The 17,285-nt window shown below is 38.7% G+C and overlaps 1 protein-coding gene across 1 annotated transcript in view; it reads left to right on the top strand.

Moving 5' to 3' along the window:
* The window catches only part of LOC107544123 (butyrophilin subfamily 1 member A1-like), a 139,121-nt gene extending 122,403 nt beyond the window's left edge, over nt 1-16,718 (top strand). Inside the window, exon 19 of the mRNA XM_087817324.1 lies at nt 15,657-16,718. Coding sequence (XP_087673450.1) covers nt 15,657-16,189 — 533 coding nt within the window. The 3' untranslated portion in view covers nt 16,190-16,718. The remainder of the gene's footprint in view (nt 1-15,656) is intronic.
* Nucleotides 16,719-17,285: the final 567 nt, after the last annotated feature.

Below are 17,285 nucleotides of genomic sequence, written 5' to 3'. Positions count from 1 at the left end.
GATTTTAGGATCTATGTTCATAAGGGGTGTGTCCTATACTTTTCTTTCTTTGTAGTGTCTTATCTGGTTTTGGAATTGGGATAATGCTGGTGTCATAAAATGAGTTTGGTAGTCTTTCCTCCTTTTGAATTTTTTGAAATAGTATAAGAAGGAGAGGTGTTAATTTTTTGTTGAATTTGGTAAAATTCACCCGGGGAGCCATCTAGTCGAGGACTTTTGTTTCTTTTGGAGATTTTTTATGACTCCTCCTATTTTATTGGTTGCAATCAATCTGTTCAGATTTTCTATTACTTACCCAGTCTTGGAGTATTGTATGTTTCTAGTAATTTATTGATTTCTTCTAAATTCATTTATTGTTGGCATATATTTGTTCATAGTATTTTCTTGTAATTCTATTAATTTCTCTGCTATCTGTGGTTATTTTTCCTGTATCATTTCTGATTTTATTTATTTCAGTCAGCTCTCTTTTTTTCTTGAGGAATCAGATTAAAGGTTCATCAATCTTGTCTATGTTTTCAAAGAAGAAACTCTTGGTTTCCTTGATCTTCTTTTCTTTTAGATTCTATTTCACGTTTTATGACTGAATTTCCTTCTATCTACTTCTTTGGGCTTTGTTGTTCCTTTTGTAGCTATTTTATTTGTAATGTAGGATTATTTGAGATTTTTCTTGTTTCTGGTGGTATGCCTCTGTTACTATAAATTTCCCTCTTAGGAATGCTTTTGCTGTGTCCCATAGATTTGGGGATGTTGTTCCTTCATTTTTATTTGTCTCAGGTGTTTTTTTTTAAATTTTATTTTTGTTTAAAACGTTTCAGATGTCCCTTTTTCTCCCCAATAACCTGTTCCACCCCATCCCATCCCCCTCCTTAGTCCCTCTTCCCACCATTGTCTGTGTCCTTGGGTAGTGCATATATCATATAAATTCTTTGGTTACTCTTTCCCCTTCCACCCACCTGCTCTCCTTCATCCCTCTGACATTCGTCAGTCTGATCTACGCTTCTGTGTTATTGAATCTATTCTGTTAATCTGTTAATTAAGTTCTTTAAATTCCACGAATAAGTGAGAGCATGTGATGTTTGTCTTTTGCTGCTTGGCTTATTTCACTTAGCATAATATCTCCAGGTCCATCCATACTGTCCCAAAGGGTATGAGATTCTTCTTTACAGCTGCATAGTATTCCATGGTGTAAATGTCCCACAGCTTTTTTATCCACTCATCTACTGATGGGCACTTGGGCTGTTTCCAGATCTTAGCTATTGTAAACTGTGCTGCTATGAACATCGGGGTACATATATTCTTTCTGGTTAGTGTTTCAGGATTCTTAGGGTACATTCCTAGGAGTGGAATCGCTGGGTGAAAAGGCAGCTCCATTTTTAATTTTTTGAGGAACCTCCATACTGTTTTCCATAGTGGTTGCACCAGTCTGCATTCCCACCAGCAGTACACTAGGTTCCCCTTTCTCCACACCCTCGCCAGCACATGTTGTTTGTTGATTTGTTGATGGAGCCATCCTGACAGGTGTGAAGTGATACCTCATTGTGGGTTTAATTTGTATCTCTGATGATTAGCGACGTCGAGCATTTTCTCATGTGTCTCTTGGCCGTCCGCATCCCCTCTTTGGAGAAGTGTCTATTCAGGTCCTTTGCCCATTTTGTAATTGGGTTGTTTGTCTTCCTCTTGCTGAGTAGTATGAGTTCTTTGTACACTTTGGAAATTAGCCGCTTATCAGATACATCCTTGGCAAATATGTTTTCCCAGGCCGTAGGGTTCCTTTGTATTTTGAGGCTGTTTTGTTTTGCTCTGCAGAAGCTTTTTAGTTTGACATAGTCCCATATGTTTAATTTTTCTTTTGTTTCTCTTGCCCTAGGAGACATATCAGTGAAAATTCCACTACATGGGATGTCTGTGACTTTACTGCTTATGTTTTCTTCCCTGATTTTTATGGTTTCGTGACATATTTAAGTCTTTTATCCATTTCGAGTTTATTTTTGTGTATGATGAAAGTTGGTGGTATAGTTTCATTTTTTTTGCATTTATCTGTCCAATTTTCCCAGCACGATTTCTTGAAGAGACTGTCTTTACTCCATTGGATGCTCTTGCCTCCTTTGTCAAATATTAATTGACCATAATAGGGTGGGTCTGTTTCTGGGGTCTCTGTTCTGTTCCATTTATCTATATGCCTGTTGTTGTACCAATACCAGGCCGTTTTCATTATAATGGTTTTGTAATACAGTTTGAAATCCAGTGATGTGATGTGATCCCTCCCACTCTGTTCTTTTTTCTCAAGATGGCTGCAGCTATTCGGGGTCTTTTTTGGTTCCATATAAATTTTCAAAATGTTTCTTCTAGGTCTGTGAAATATGCTGTTGTTATTTTAATAGGAATTGCATTGAATTTATAAATTGCTTTGGGTAGTAGGGACATTTTAATGATATTAATTCTTCCAATCTATAAGCATGGTATATTCTTCCACTTGTTTATATCTTCCTCTATTTCTTTTTTCAGTGTCATGTAGTTTTCTGAGTACAGGTATTTTATATCCTTGGTTAAGTTTATTCCTATGTATCTTATTTTTCTAGTTGCAATGGTAAATGGTATTGCTTTTTTAGTTTCTCTCTCTGAAAGTTCATTGTTGGTGTATAAGAATGCCATTGATTTCCGGATGTTGATTCTGTATCCAGCTACCTTGCCAAATTCATTTATCAAATCTAGCAGTACTTTGATGGAGTCTTTAGGGTTTTCTATGTACAGTATCATATCATCTGCAAATAATGACAGTTTTACTTTCTCCTTTCCAATTTGGATACTTTTTATGTTTTCTTCCTGTCTGATGGCTATGTCGAGGACTTCCAGCACTATGTTGAATAAGAGTGGTGAAAGTGAACATCCCTGTCTTGTTCCGGTTTTTAATGGAAATCATTTTAGTTGTTGCCCATTGAGTATGATGTTAGCTGTAGATCTGTCATATATGGCCTTTATTATGTTGAGGTATGATCCGTCTGTTCCCACTTTGCTGAGAGTTTTTATCATGTGTGCTAGATTTTGTCAAATGCTTTTTCTACATCTATTGATATGATCATATGATTTTTGTTCTTCATTTTGTTTATGTGATGTATTATACTTATTGATTTGTGGATGTTGTACCAGCCTTGCATCCCCAGGATACATCCCACTTGGTCATGGTGTATGATCTTTTCAATAATGTATTGTTGGATCTGGTTTTCTAATATTTTAGTGAGGACTTTAGCATCTATGTTCATCAGAGATATTGGCCTGTAATTTTCTTTCTTTGTAGTATCTCTATCCAGTTTTGGCATTAGGATGATGCTGACCTCATAAAAAGAGTTTGAGAGTTTTCCCTCCTCTTGAATTTTCTGAAATAGTTTGAATAGAATGGGTCTTAATTCATCTTTGAATGTTTGTTAAAGCTCGCCTGTAAATCCATCTGCTCCAGGACTTTTGTTTGCTGGGAGTTTTTGATTACTGCTTCAAGTTCATTAGTTGTTATTGGCCTGTTCAGGTTTTCTACCTCGTTTTGATTCAGCTTTGAAAGGTTGTATGCTTCTAGGAATTTGTCCATTTCCCCTATGTTGCCCAATTTGTTGACATATAGTTTCTCATAGTATTTTCTTACAATCCTTTGTATATCTGCTGTGTCAGTTGTTATATTGCCTCTTTCATTTCTGATTTTATTTATTTGGGCCCTCTCTCTTTGTTTCTTGATGAGTCTGGCTAAAGTTGCATCAATCTTATTTATCTTTTCAAAGAACCAGCTTTTGGTGTCATTGATTTTTTTTGTATTATTTTTTTAGGCCCTATGTCATTAATTTCTCCTCTGACTTTTATTATTTTTTTCCTTCTACTTCCTCAGGGCTTTTCTTGCTGGTCGTGTTCTAGTTCTTTTAGTTGTTGTGTTAGATGGTTCATTAGATCTTTTTCTTGTTTCTTGAGAAAGTCCTGTAATGCTATGAGTTTTTCTCTCAGGACTGCTTTCTCTGAGTCCCATAGATTTTGAGTTGTTGTCTGTTCATTTTCATTAGTTTCCATGAAGTGTTTGATTTCTTTCTTAATCTCATTGGTAACCCAGTCATTGTTTACTAATATGTTATTTAGCCTCCATGTGTTAGAGTTTTTGAGTTTTTTTTTATAGTGGTTGATTTCTAGTTTCATGCCACTGAGATCTGAGAAGGTGTTTGATATGATTTCAATCTTCTTGTATTTGTAGAGACTTGCCTTGTGTACTAACACATGGTCTATTTTTGAGAATGTTACATGTGCACTTGAGAAGAATGTGTAATATGCTGCTTTAGGATGAAATGTTCTGTAAATGTCAATTATATCCATTAGGTCCAATGATTCATTTAAGGTCTGATTGATTTTTTGTCTTGATGATCTGTGCAATGCTGACAGTGGGGTATTAAAATCCCCCACTATTATTGTGTTGCTGTCAATATCCCCCTTAAAGTTTCCAAAGAAATTTTTTATATATTTAGGTGCTCCTGTATTGGGTGCATAAATGTTTATAAGGGTTATTTCCTCCTGTTGGATTGATCCCTTTGGTATTATGTAGTGACCATCTTTGTCTCTTGTTAGGGTCTTTATTTTGAAGTCTATTTTGTCAGAAATAAGAGTTGCTACTCCAGCTTTCCTTTTCTTTCCATTTGCATGGAATATTTAACTGCATCCCTTCACTTTTAGCCTGTGTGCGTCTTTTGCTCTCAGGTGGGTCTCTTATATACAGCATATATTTAGGTCCTATTTTTTTTATCCATTCAGCTACCCTATGTCTTTTGATTGGACCATTTATTCCATTTAAATTTAAGGTTACTATTGATATGAAATTATTTAATGCCATTTCCCCCCCTTATGCTGATGTACCTTTCTCTCACTGTTCTTTCTTTTTCTTAGAGCAGTCCTTTTAGCATTTCTTGCAATGCTGGTTTGGTGGTACTGAACTTCTTTAGCCTTTTTTTGTCTGGGAAGCTTTTATATTTCACCTTCAAATTTAAATGATAGCCTTGCTGGATGAAGCAATCTTGGTTGCATGTTCTTGCTTTTCATTACTTGGAGAACTTCATGCCACTCTCTTCTGGCCTGAATAGTCTCTATTGAGAAATCAGCTGTTAGCCTTATGGGGGTTCCTTTGTAGGTCACTGCTTGTTTCTCTCTTGCAGCCCTTAATATTTTCTCTTTTTCCTTGACATTTGCCATTTTAATTATGATGTGTCTTGGAGTGCGTCCCCTTGGGTCTCTGTTGTTTGGAACCCTCTGTGCTTCCTGAACTTATGAGGCTTTCTTCCTTGCCCACATAGGGAAGTTTTCTATCATCATTTTCTCCACCAAGTTCTCTATCCCTTGCTCTCTTTCCTCCCCCTCTGGCATTCCTATAATGTGAATGTTGTTTCTCTTATGTTGTCTGAAAGCTCCCTTAGACTGTTCTCATGCTTTTTAAGTGCTTTTTATTTTTGCTGCTGTGATTAAGTGATTTTTTCCTACCTTATATTCTAAGTCACTTATTCTGTCTTCCTTCATTAAGCCTGCTTTTTATTCCTTCCAGTGTATTTTTGATATGAGATACAGCATTCTTTATTTCTGTCTGATTTTTGTTTATGTTATGTATCTCTTTTTTCATGTTTTCACTAAGGTTCTTGATCTTATCATCTAGAGTCTTCTTAAGTTCCTTGAACATCTTCATCATCAATACTCTGAACTCCGTATCTGATAACTTGCTTAACTCCCTCTCATCAAATACTTCTTCTCGCAATGTTTCCCTTTCTTTAATTTGGGTTTTTTCTATTCGTCTCCTCATTTTGGTAGGTCTTAGTGTTTGTATCTATATATTGGATATATTTGCTGCCTCCTAGTCTTGTGGGATGGGATTTTTCTCTTGTGGGTCCAGTGGAGCCCAGAGGTGTGTTTTCCTTATACTTCTGAGCTCTTTGCTCTAGGCGTGTCCCTCTTGTGGGTGTCCCTTTTGTGGTTTCTTTATGTTCTCCTGTTGTGGTTGGGTCTAGATTATCATTGATCAGTCCTTGGGAGGACTCTCCTTTCATGTTGGCTAAGTGTGTCTCAGCCCCAACCTTGTTGTGTAAGCTGTTGTATGGGTGCTGGCAAAGCAGGACAATACACATATAAACTTCCAGGAAACAAGAGGTATCTTACAAAATATCTTGACAGTCACAATGAAAACAACCCATGTGAAAATAGAACTGGGAGAGTGAAGGGATAACACTCATAAAAAATAAAAAAAGTTTAAAAAATAAAAGAGAGGAAGAAAATAATGCTTAGAGAGAGAGATGTATATTGTTGTTAGTAGTGATGAAATTTAGAAAATAATAAACTAGAATGTAAAAAATAGAGAGGGTACTGAGAAATAATAGAAGCAGAGAAAAGATTCTGATAGAAGGGCCAGCAAAAAATTAAGGGAGAGAATATGAATAGGGTAATAGTTGAAAATGAGAAAATAAAAATATAATAAAAAGAATAAGAGAAACTAACAATCAAACAAAAAGACAGGAAGATAGAGGGAAGATAACAAAAGAACAAAAGAAAAGAAGAAAAAGAAAAAAGAAAAAAAAAGTTATGCCAATGGGTCGAGAGGAGATAGAGATATATAGCCCAGGCAGGGAGGGAGTCTGGTAAGCAATTTGGTGGAAAATATAGAGGAAAGCAGTAAACTTGGTTATAATGATAAAGTCCCAGTAGTTAAGCAAGAATATCAAAAAAGTGTTGATAGTAAAAGCAAGGATAAAATAAAAGAAAGCAAAAACACAAAACAAAACTAAACTAAAAAGAAGCTAAGCAAGACAAAATTCTTTTATAAAAAAAGAAAAAATTAGTTAAAAATATTTTTAAAAAATTAAAAAAATTATTATAAAATTTAAAAAAGAAAAAACAAATAAATTTTGCCCCCTTTCTCTTCTTCCTAAGGAAAAAAGAGAAAAAACAAACACACACACACACACACACACACACACACACAAAGCCAAACCCCCAAACAAAGCAAAACAAACCAACAACAACAACAACAACAAAAAAACAGAAGAAAAAAGACTGTCAATAAGGTGAGTTTCTTCTGGGCAGCTTATGTTGTCTGAGGCTCACTGTTTTTTATGCTGATTTCAGTTCTCCTGGGAGGTACTTGTGTATCAGACAGTGTGAGGAGCTGTGTAAGTTTGGCTCTGGTGTCCTTAGGTAGATGGTTGATATGAGGATTTCCATGGCCACCTCCTCTTGTCAGCTATTTTGCAACCTTGTAGTTGCCTGGTCTTGCTCCAGAGTCTTCTGTAGAGTCTTTAGGGTGCAGGGTGGCTAGTGTAGCTCAGGGTGTCACTCCCATTAGAAGTTTCACTGTCAGGCACTCACTGTGTGGGAGTTAGTCTCTGCTCCACCGCCAGCTCCTCAGTTTCTACCTTGTCCTCTGATTGTAGTTCCCCAGGTTCTGTCCTGCTGCAGCTTCAGATTGATTTTGGCCTGTTGCCTCTTCTATATGGGCTGTTTCAGCAGCCTGGGCTCAGTGGGTTTGATTAAAAAAATATTCTGGTGAACCCTTTGGCTGCCCAGCCCCCAGGAGGGGTTTTCAGCGTTTCCTCCAGCTCCCAAACAATAGTCCCTGAGAGTCTTGTTCTTATAATATCCTTCTGTGAGCTGCTCTCCCTTCCCCCTCAGGACTGTGCCCTTCGGGGGGTGTCTGGGGCTTCATGGAGCGGGACCTGAGCCTTTCCTATTGGGGCGGTGCTCCTGCCCCTCCCTGCTCAGCTCTGGTTGGCTGGTTGCACCAGGCCCTCCCCTCAGACCCTCTACTGTGCAGACTCCAATCCCAGCCTCAGGTGGTCTGTCCCTGCAGTGCACTCTGGGAAGGTGGGAGCCAGTTCAGGGATCAGAATCAAAAAAGCAGAAAGCAACACACAAGCAGACAGTCCACCCTGCAGGGTCCTGCCACCTGTGGCCAAAGCACCCAGCTGGAGGGGACCCAAATTCAGCTCCACGAAGCTCCCCACACCACTGCTCTCAGCAAAGCTGGGGCTGCTCCAGGCACCACCATGGCGACCCTCAGGGCAGGTCACAAATCACAGACTCTCCACACCAGGAGCTCCCTCAGGGCAGGTCACTGATCCCAGCCTCTAGGCACAAGGAGCTCAGGGCAGGAGGACACCCTCAAGGCTGGTCACAAATCCCAGTCTCTCCACACCAGGAGCTCAGGGTGGGAGGGCTCCTCCCTTCCCCCATGCCACGCAGATTCAGTGCTTTCTGGGGCTCAACACAGTGCCCCACAGGGAGGCAGGGGTCCCAGTGTGCAACTGCTCAGCGCAGTCCTCTGGTCTCTTACCACTCGGGTGCCACACACTTTGGGACAGCCTTTCCTAAGGTCGGCACCCTGAGCATTAAACTCCAGTTATGTTTGCCATTACAGGCTTTGTTTGCTAAGAAGGCGCTGTGCCCTCCAGGACTCACTGCTCCCCTGGGTCCGTCTGCCCTGTGTGCAGGGTGCTCCTTCCCCTCTCGTCACTCCAGGTGTGAGATCCCCACTTTTGGATGCTGGTCCACACTCCCAAGGGGAGGGAGCTTTGCAGCCTCCAAACCTCAGGGTTTGGACCCCAGCACAGGCTTCAGGGGGGACTCCTCCTTCCTATGCCCCCTCCCTTACTGAGCTCTATGATGTTTCTTCAGTACTGCCACTCGCACTCCGTCCACTCAGGTTTGTTTCCCTGTTTTTTCCAAGCTGGTTACGTAGGATTTTAGGGGTAGATTGAGTCTGTGGCTGGGAGCAGGGGCACTCTGCTGCTTCTCACAGTGCTGTCTGCCATCTGCCCTCCTCTTGTTTCAGGTATTTTTTAATTTCTTCTTTTAACCCATTTATTGTTTAGTAACATGTTATTTAGCCTCCACTTCTGTGTGTGTTTTTCAGGGTTTTTTTTCTTGTAATTGATTTCTAGTTTTATACCATTGTGGTCAGAGAAGATTCTTGCTATGATTTCAATCTTCTTAGATTTATTGAGACTTGTTTTGTGTCCTAACATGTTGTCTATTCTGAAAAATGTTGCATGTGCACTTGTAAAAACTGTGAATTCTACTGTTTGGGAGGGGGAAATTCTCTGAAAATATTGATTAAATCCATATGTTTAATATGTCATTTAAGGCTGGTGTTTTCTTGCTGATTTCTATCTGAAAGATTTATCTATTGATGACAATGGGATGTTAAAGTTTTCCACTCTGACTGTCTTCCTGTCGATCTCTTTCTTTATGTGCATCAGTATTTGCTTTACTTGTATAGGTGCTCCAATGTGGGTGCATCAATATTTACAAGAGTTATGTTATCTTTTTTGATTTATTCCTTTATCATTAAGCAATGTCTTTTGCCTTTGTTGTAGCCTTTGTTTTAAAGTCTATTTTTTTCTGATATGAGTATTGCTACTCTAGTTTTTTTCCCTTTCTATTCATATGGAATATCTTTTTTCATTTCTTTACTTTAATCTGTGTGTTTCTTTCTTTTGAGGTGGGTCTCTTGTATGACAGCATGTATACACACACACACACACACACACATATATATGGGTGATGTTTTCTTATCCATTCAGTACCTTATCTCTTTCATTGAAGAAGTTAATCAATTTACATTTAAACTGATTATTGATAAGAATGTATTTATTGCCGTTTTACTCTTTATAATTGTTTCTCATTTTTTTCTTTCTTTTTTTATAGACATTTTTTAAACATTTATTGTAACAGTGGTTTGTTGGAGATTAACTGCTTTAGATTTTTCTTGTTTTGGAAGCTCTTTGTTTCTCCTTCAAATTTAAATGATAGCCTGGCTGGGTAGTGTAGTGTTAGTTGTAGGTCCTTGGTTTTCATCACTTTGAATATTTTGTGCCAATACCATCTGTCCTGGAAAGATTCCATCAGAAATCAGCTGACAGTCTTATGAGGGCTCCCTTATAGGTAACTAACTACCTGTTCTGGTTGGTTTTAAGAATCTCTCTTTGTCTTTAATCTTTGCGATTTTAATTATAGTATGTTTTTGTGTGGGCCTCTCTGGGTTTATCTTGTTCAGGACTCTCTGTGTTTCCTAGGTTTGTTTTTTTGTATTTTTTTTTTTTTCTTCACTAGGTTAAGGAAATTTTTACTCATTATTTCTTTAAATAAATTCTCAATCTTCTGGTTACCCCTGTGATGCAGATGTTGTTATGCTTGATGTTGTCCCAGAGATCCCTTAAACTTTTCTCATTTTTTAAAATTATTTTTTTCCTGCTACTTCGTCTTCTAAATCACTGATTTGGTCCACTGCCTCATATAATCTGTTGTTGATTCCTTCTAATGTATTTCTCATTTCAGATGTATTATTCATTGTTGACTGGTGCTTTTTGATGTTTCTATGTCCCTTTTTATGCTACTATTTTTTTAATTGACATCCCCACTGTGTTTTTTGTCTTCCTAAGTTGCTTGACCAACCTTATACCCATTGTTTTGAACCTGGTATCTGGCAGATTGCCTCCATTTCATTTCTTCTGTTTGTTCACTTGGGACATACATGTTTCTTTGTATCCCCACTTTGGCTGTTTCTATGTATTTGGTAGATATGCTATGCCTCCCATTCTTGGTATGGTTGGTCTTATGTAGCAGTTGTCTTGTGGGGCTCTATACCTCAGTCTCCCTGATTCCCTTAGCTGAGTACTCCAGGAGTGTCTCTTCTGTGGGTTGTGAGAGCCCTCCTGCTGTGGTTGAGTCTTGATTGCTTTGGGTCCAACCATGGGTGGGGTTTACCCTCAGGATTTCTGCCTGTGAAGGTAGACCCCTACCACAGTGTACAAACTGCTATGTTGGGGCTGAGTTCTCAATTAAAAATTTTCCCCAGAAGGGTCTGGTGCCTGAAAACCTCCTCTTTTTGGTGTGCCACTTATGGAGCTAATCGTGTCGTGTTCTGATATGGTCTGAAGCTGGCCAGTTGATGTGTTGGTTCTGGGGTGTCTTGGAAAAAATTCCAGTGCAAATCAATGTCAGACAATTCTTGTGACCATTCTCAGGCTACGTGTAAGAGCTACAAAATGAGCATGGTTGGCACTGGGCCTAGGTTCTTGTGGGAGTGGCCAAGCTATCCCTCATGGGTGTCTGCTACCTGTCCTGGCCAAAGACAGGTCAGAAAAAGGCCACTGGCCTCTGGAGATCTGCCTTGCTTACTGGCTGCCCATTTGGCTAAGCCTCTGAATTAGCCTCAGGCAATGCACAAATTGCATGAGGCAGGTTATCAGTGAGTACCAGGTAGGGCTGAGTGGTATTTATCAGGTTCATATAGATTCAGACTCCATACAAGTGCTGCATCTGAGGCCACTCTTCAAAAATTTCAGGGCACACCAATGCCAGCTGCCAACTTCTTGGGACCTGTGGACCTTTGTAGAGGGATGGGGCCTCAGGGAGTCAGGAGAGATAGGACAGTGCTTCTCCTAAGGCTGATTTGATGGGCAGTGGTGCCATTAGGGCACATAGGGGAAAAAGATGACCCTTACCCCAAAACTACAAAACTGACTCTCTCCCTCTGTGTTTCTGGCACTCTCTGAGTTTGCCCAAACTTTCTCAAGAGTTTTTCAAAGGTGGATGTGGGCAAAGGGGTAGTTTATGGGGACTTCTGTAATAATGTCAACAATAAAAATGAAGTTAAAAAAGTGAGAGATTGTATGGCTGGCCCAGACTGCAGGTCAGGAGTAGGCCTCTCTGACTGAAAAGAGCCTTGCAGGGTTGGGCTTCCAGGTGTCAGCAGCAAGGGGCTAGTACATCTCCCAGGCTAATGCCATGTGGAGGAGAGTGCTCAACCCAGGAAAGATGGCATCTGTGGGTGGACGAGGGGAGTGACCTAGCACAAGGAAATTTTCAGCTTTCCCTTTAGCCCTTCCCACAATGTCCCACAACCCAATTTCTCCCTGTGTGATGAGTTTTTCCCCAGCCACTGACCCTTCTGCTAAAGCCCAAGTGAGTGGTCATGCACGAGATTTTGTGTGCCTGTGTTTCCTTTAAGAGGATGCTTGGGTTTCCTATAGACTCCCTTCTCACCCCAAAGAACACTCTTCCTACTGATTTTCACAGCCAGATGTTATGTGGGCTTCTCTTCCTGAATCTGGGGCTCCAACCTGTGGAGCTCATGAGGGTTTGAGGTTCCCTGCACTTCTGGGAGGACCTCTTCAGCTAAGATATCCCTTTTTTGCATCTCTGCCCTTTCTACCAGTCTTGATGTGGGTTCTTCTATAAAATCCTTAGTTATAAATCTGTTTATCTAGTCTTCAGATGGCTCTCCAGGTTGATTGTTCTGTAATTTACTTGTAATTTTGATATGATCAAGGGAGAAGTTGAGTGTAACTTTCACTTACTCTGCTGCTATCTTGGGTCTTTATATGAAATCTTCTATAAAGATTTTTTCAGTACTTAAATATTTATTAACCAGTAATTACATAAATTATGTTTCACTTGAAAATACTTTGTTTAATCTAACATACTCAGAAATACTTGCAAAATTAAAAATCAATTTCCCCCTGACGGGTGTGGCTCAGTAGCTAGAGTGTTGGGCCACACACTGAAGGTTTGTGGGTTAGAGTCCAAGTCAAGGGCACATATATACCTGGGTTGCAGGTTCCATCTCTGGCCCCATTTGTAATGCATGCCAGAGGCAACCAATTGATCTCTCTCTCTCTTTCTGTCTCCCCCTCTCTCCTTCCCTCCCACTTTTTAAAATTCTGGAAAAAATATCCTCAAGTGAGGCTTAACAACAAAATAAAAATCAATTTCAATACACTACTACAAACATAGAATTTGTTATAAAATTATTTTATTATATTTTAATATACTCGTTGGTCCAAATATTGAATCATGCATATGCTTTAAAACTATTCATTAAAAAAATGTATCGAATAAAATCTTAGTTACCAGTTCTGTTCAAATTTTCTCCAATCTTTATTTAATTAATCAATTGGTAAATTTCATTTTATTTTCTAAGATAAAAATGTACTTCCTTGCCCAGCTGATGTGTCTCAGTGGTTGAGCATCAACCCATGATTCTGGAGCTCATGGTTCGATATCAGGTCAGGGTACATGCGCAGCAGGGGGCATGAAGTAGGCAGCCGATCAATGACTCTCTCATCATTGATGTTTCTATCTCTCTCTTCCTCCCTCTGAAATAAATAAAAACATATTTTTTAAAAAAAGTACTTCCTTGACCTTTTTTGTGGGGTTGTTTTTGTTTTTTTAAATTTGTTTCTTTCTAATTACAATCATTCTGCCAATTTACTGTGCAATGGAGATTTTTTTACCCATTTTTATTTTCTGTACTGGTTCCCCTTCATGTTTAAATGACTCATTTTATTTTTCAGAACTTGTGAAAAAAAAATGGTAAATTTTTCTGGCTTTCTTTTCTACTGATATATTTCTTAGAAATATATTTTTTCTGCCATTTCCTGACTCTTCACTCCTTACCCCCTCCTGTTTTTTCCCTTTCTTCTTGTGTATTTTAAATTATCTTATCCATTTTATTTTCTAGTTCCTGGCTCTTTTCTTATAAAATTTCCTTCCCATTCTTTCCCTCAGCTTTTCTTCATTCCTTTTCTTGTCTTTGGTATATTTTTGGGTTTGTTCTATCTTTGAGATAATTAACATATTTTATTATAACATTGGTGAGATGAAGGGAATTCGGCTAAGAAGAATGTGGTTATTTGTATTAAATAGAAAGTTTCCTTTAATTTGGGTTCTCCAACATGTTCTCTGAGACAGAGTTTCCATGTTTTGTACATAATATTTTTCCAGTCTTCAAGGGGTTTCTTCAGACTCAAAAGCTGTTGAGTAAGATAAGTCCCTTTTCTGTTGATCTTTCAAACACTTTGTATATTGGTGTCAAGTGTAGTTTGAGACTAGCTAGTCTACTTCTCTTGACTATATCTAAAGGTACGTAAATATTTTTGTGATTTAAATGATCACAAAAATATGATTAAGGGATTTAAAGTATATAATTTGGTATGATTTTTTCTTCTTCCAATCATAATTATTACTGTTCTTTTATTTTTATTTTAATCTATTCAGTTATTAGTTCAAGACATTTATCTTCTTTCAGAATGTTTGTACAGGTATTTTTTCACTCAAGTAAACTTCATTGGTAGTATAACTCCAACATCTAAGGCCCTTATCTAGAATAATCCTATTTTCCTACCCTAATACAAAAAAGTATTTAAATTCTCTTGTTCCTACATATCAGGTTATATTCTTCAAATTGTAGTGAAGTTTTCAAATGGAATGGATGTTAGAGATTTCTTCCATTGCTTTGAAAATGGACATTGGTCGGTCAACTTTAAGGCACAAATATTGGCAGATGTATGGCTTTCATTATATCTTCTTTATAATGTTAATTACCTGCTTATACATAAATGTTTGTATATTTTCTCCCAGATAAGAGGGAGGCTACATTCAAGTCTGGTGAGTAATGCTTATCTCTCAAGAAACTTCATTTTTAGTCTCTCTTAGATTTTTCCCCTGTAGTAGCAGGATTAGAATACAGGAAATCAACAAAAACTTCTGTAATAAGCAAGGGTGCATCTAAAGCATGATTTTTCTAAATTTCAGTAGTTTAAAACTATCCTTTCTGAAGTGCAAATCGCAAGTCATCCAGTATGTTCCTCCCCCCATTTGACTTTCATGCTTTCTGTCTTTATTTCATGCCCCCTCCAGCTGCTCCTCCCTTTCCCCCACACTTTGTTGCCTCTGTATTTCCATCTATCTTCCATTTGGTCATTTTTTCCACCATATTTGAAAAAAATAAGGATATAGGATAGAAAGAGAAAATACAAAGGATTGAGAAGAAGAAATGGCACAAAGATAGGATAAAAAAGAAGAAACAATAAGAGAAAACATGGAAGAAAAAATAGTAAAGGGTGTCCTATTTTGTTCTTTTGCAGCCTGGAAGAAAGCACTATTACATGCTGGTGAGTGACATGAATCATGATGAAGACGATCCTATTATCAAAGATACTTTAAATGAGCATGTACTGTGTACAAAACAATATGTTGAAAACCAAAGAAACTTCAAAACATACATTCCGTGAAATCAGTAGATTTTCAATATTTTAAAAGACATGTTGGAAAACATTAAATTTTAGCATTTTTAAAAATTTTGCATAATGCTTTGAAGATAGGTAAAATGTTATCTGCTGTAAAACGTGAGGAACCCATAGAGTCATGTTGTCAGACTAACCACATTCCCTACCTCCTCTTCAACATCTTGAATAGATTACAGCACTTATGCTGTGGGAATGTTGGATGAAAAAAGAATATGAATGAGTGAGATGTTCAAGTGAGACACAAATTAGCAGGATGTGAAAGGAGTTTTAAGTATACAAAGTTGTATTTTCTTTGGTTGTCCAGATATTCTTGGCATAAAAACAGCTTTATTTTTCAAATAGTGGGTTTCTGTGTTTATTTGTTTCTTGCAGATTGGAAGAAAGAAGAATTCAAAGCTGGTGAGTATAGGGTGGTAGGACCTTGCTCCCCTTGAGGTAGTCTCGGGGGAAGATGGGTGCAGGTGAGCTGGATCTACACAGGACCAGAGAAGCCCTCACCAAATGGGGACCCTCTGTCCCAGGCTTCCTGAAACTCTTCCTAGGGACATGATGACCCACTTGTCTTTGCAGTAAATGTGACCTTGAATGCAGCCAGTGCTCATCCTGCCCTCCTGCTGTCTGAAGATGGGAAACAAGTAACCAGGCAACAAACTTGTCAGGATCTACCCAGCTTCACACAGAGATTCGTCAGCCTTCCATGTGCGCTTGGTCAGCAGGACATCAGTTCAGGGAGATTCTACTGGGAGGTGGAAGTTGGGGACAAGCCTTCCTGGGACCTAGGAATTTGTAGGTATAATGTAAAAAAGAAGGGGAGGGCCACTATGTCCCCACAGAATGGTTTCTGGGCCATCAGGCTCTGTGATGGGGAATACTGGGCTCTCACCTCCCCAGAAACTCTTCTTACTCTAAGGGAAAGACCCCTTTGTGTGGGGATATTCCTGGATTATGAGGCTGGAGATGTATCTTTCTGTAACATGACAGATGGGTCCCATATTTTCACCTTTCCACAGGTCACATTTAATGGTGTCCTAAGACCACTTTTTGGACTTTGGTCCTCTGGCTCAGGCCCCTTGACCATAGTCCATGTGGAGGAGAAGATGTGATGTAATTCATATGCCTACCCTTCCCTGAGTAATGATGACATTGGGCACCGAAGATGATCACAATTCTCCCCACCAGCCATAAATTGATTTTTTCTACTTTACTGATTCCTTTTCAAGATGAAGCTCTGGCACACAGACTAATAGTTGCTCCTCACGTCAATCTTCCCTTCTTCCTTAGTTATAGACTCTCATTACTATGCCCTATGACAGCCTCACATAAAAATTATATTGTTTAGCTTCCCCTGCTGAATGTGGCTAAATAATGACCAAGGCATTATAAGCTGAATTATTCTGTTTGATTTCTGGGATGTGTCCTAAAGGAATTGTGTGTCTTGTTGTATTTGCTTACTGATGGCTGTAAGGTGGCCTGATAGGTGGAACGCTAAGACCATCTCTGACCATGCCAATGATAGGATGTCAGAGAAGTCAGAATGAGCTTTGGTCTTTTAAAATGTCATGAAACAACTCTGCTCAATTTCTGAATTTTTTTTTGGTGAGAAATAAACTTTTATATCTTTAAGCAAATTTACATGCTGAGTTTTGTTACCTGTGATTGAATTTAGTCCTAACTGGTGCATCCTTTCTTTAGGGATAGCATAACATCACATTCAGGTTGCATAATCACGTGAAACAGAAGATGTAAAGTCTTGTGTTTAGTTACTTAGCTACTCCTACCCCTCCAGTGTGTCAGTCTCAGTAGGGCGCTCAGTTTCCACTCATCCATTTGTCCCTCCTGACCTCCTACTCTTTCTTATTTAGGTGCTATAGTTAATAATTTTAAGTATTCTGTTGTTAATAAGTAAAAATATCTGGACCCTTTGTTTTTCATTCACATATGTGTGACAAAAGCCCAAATTTGGATGAATCTAATTGCCAACTTCTCATACTGGCAGCTTAACATATTTTACAAATCCACACATAGGAGCAGATTGGTATAGACACCTACACATATGTAGTCACCTAGAATATGTAGTCAACTTAGAATTCAGCACTATCTGGTAATCCTCACGCTTCTTTAGCCATCTGCATTTCCTTACTTTTGCACAGTAAATTTCTTTAAAAATTATACTTTCTTTAAATATCCAGCTCTATACCC

The sequence above is a fragment of the Miniopterus natalensis genome, chromosome 5, assembly GCF_054644295.1.
Source record: "Miniopterus natalensis isolate mMinNat1 chromosome 5, mMinNat1.hap1, whole genome shotgun sequence".
Lineage (NCBI taxonomy): Eukaryota > Metazoa > Chordata > Mammalia > Chiroptera > Miniopteridae > Miniopterus > Miniopterus natalensis.
The sequence above is the reverse complement of the archived record's forward strand: the minus strand, read 5'-3'. Positions and strand labels throughout refer to the sequence as shown.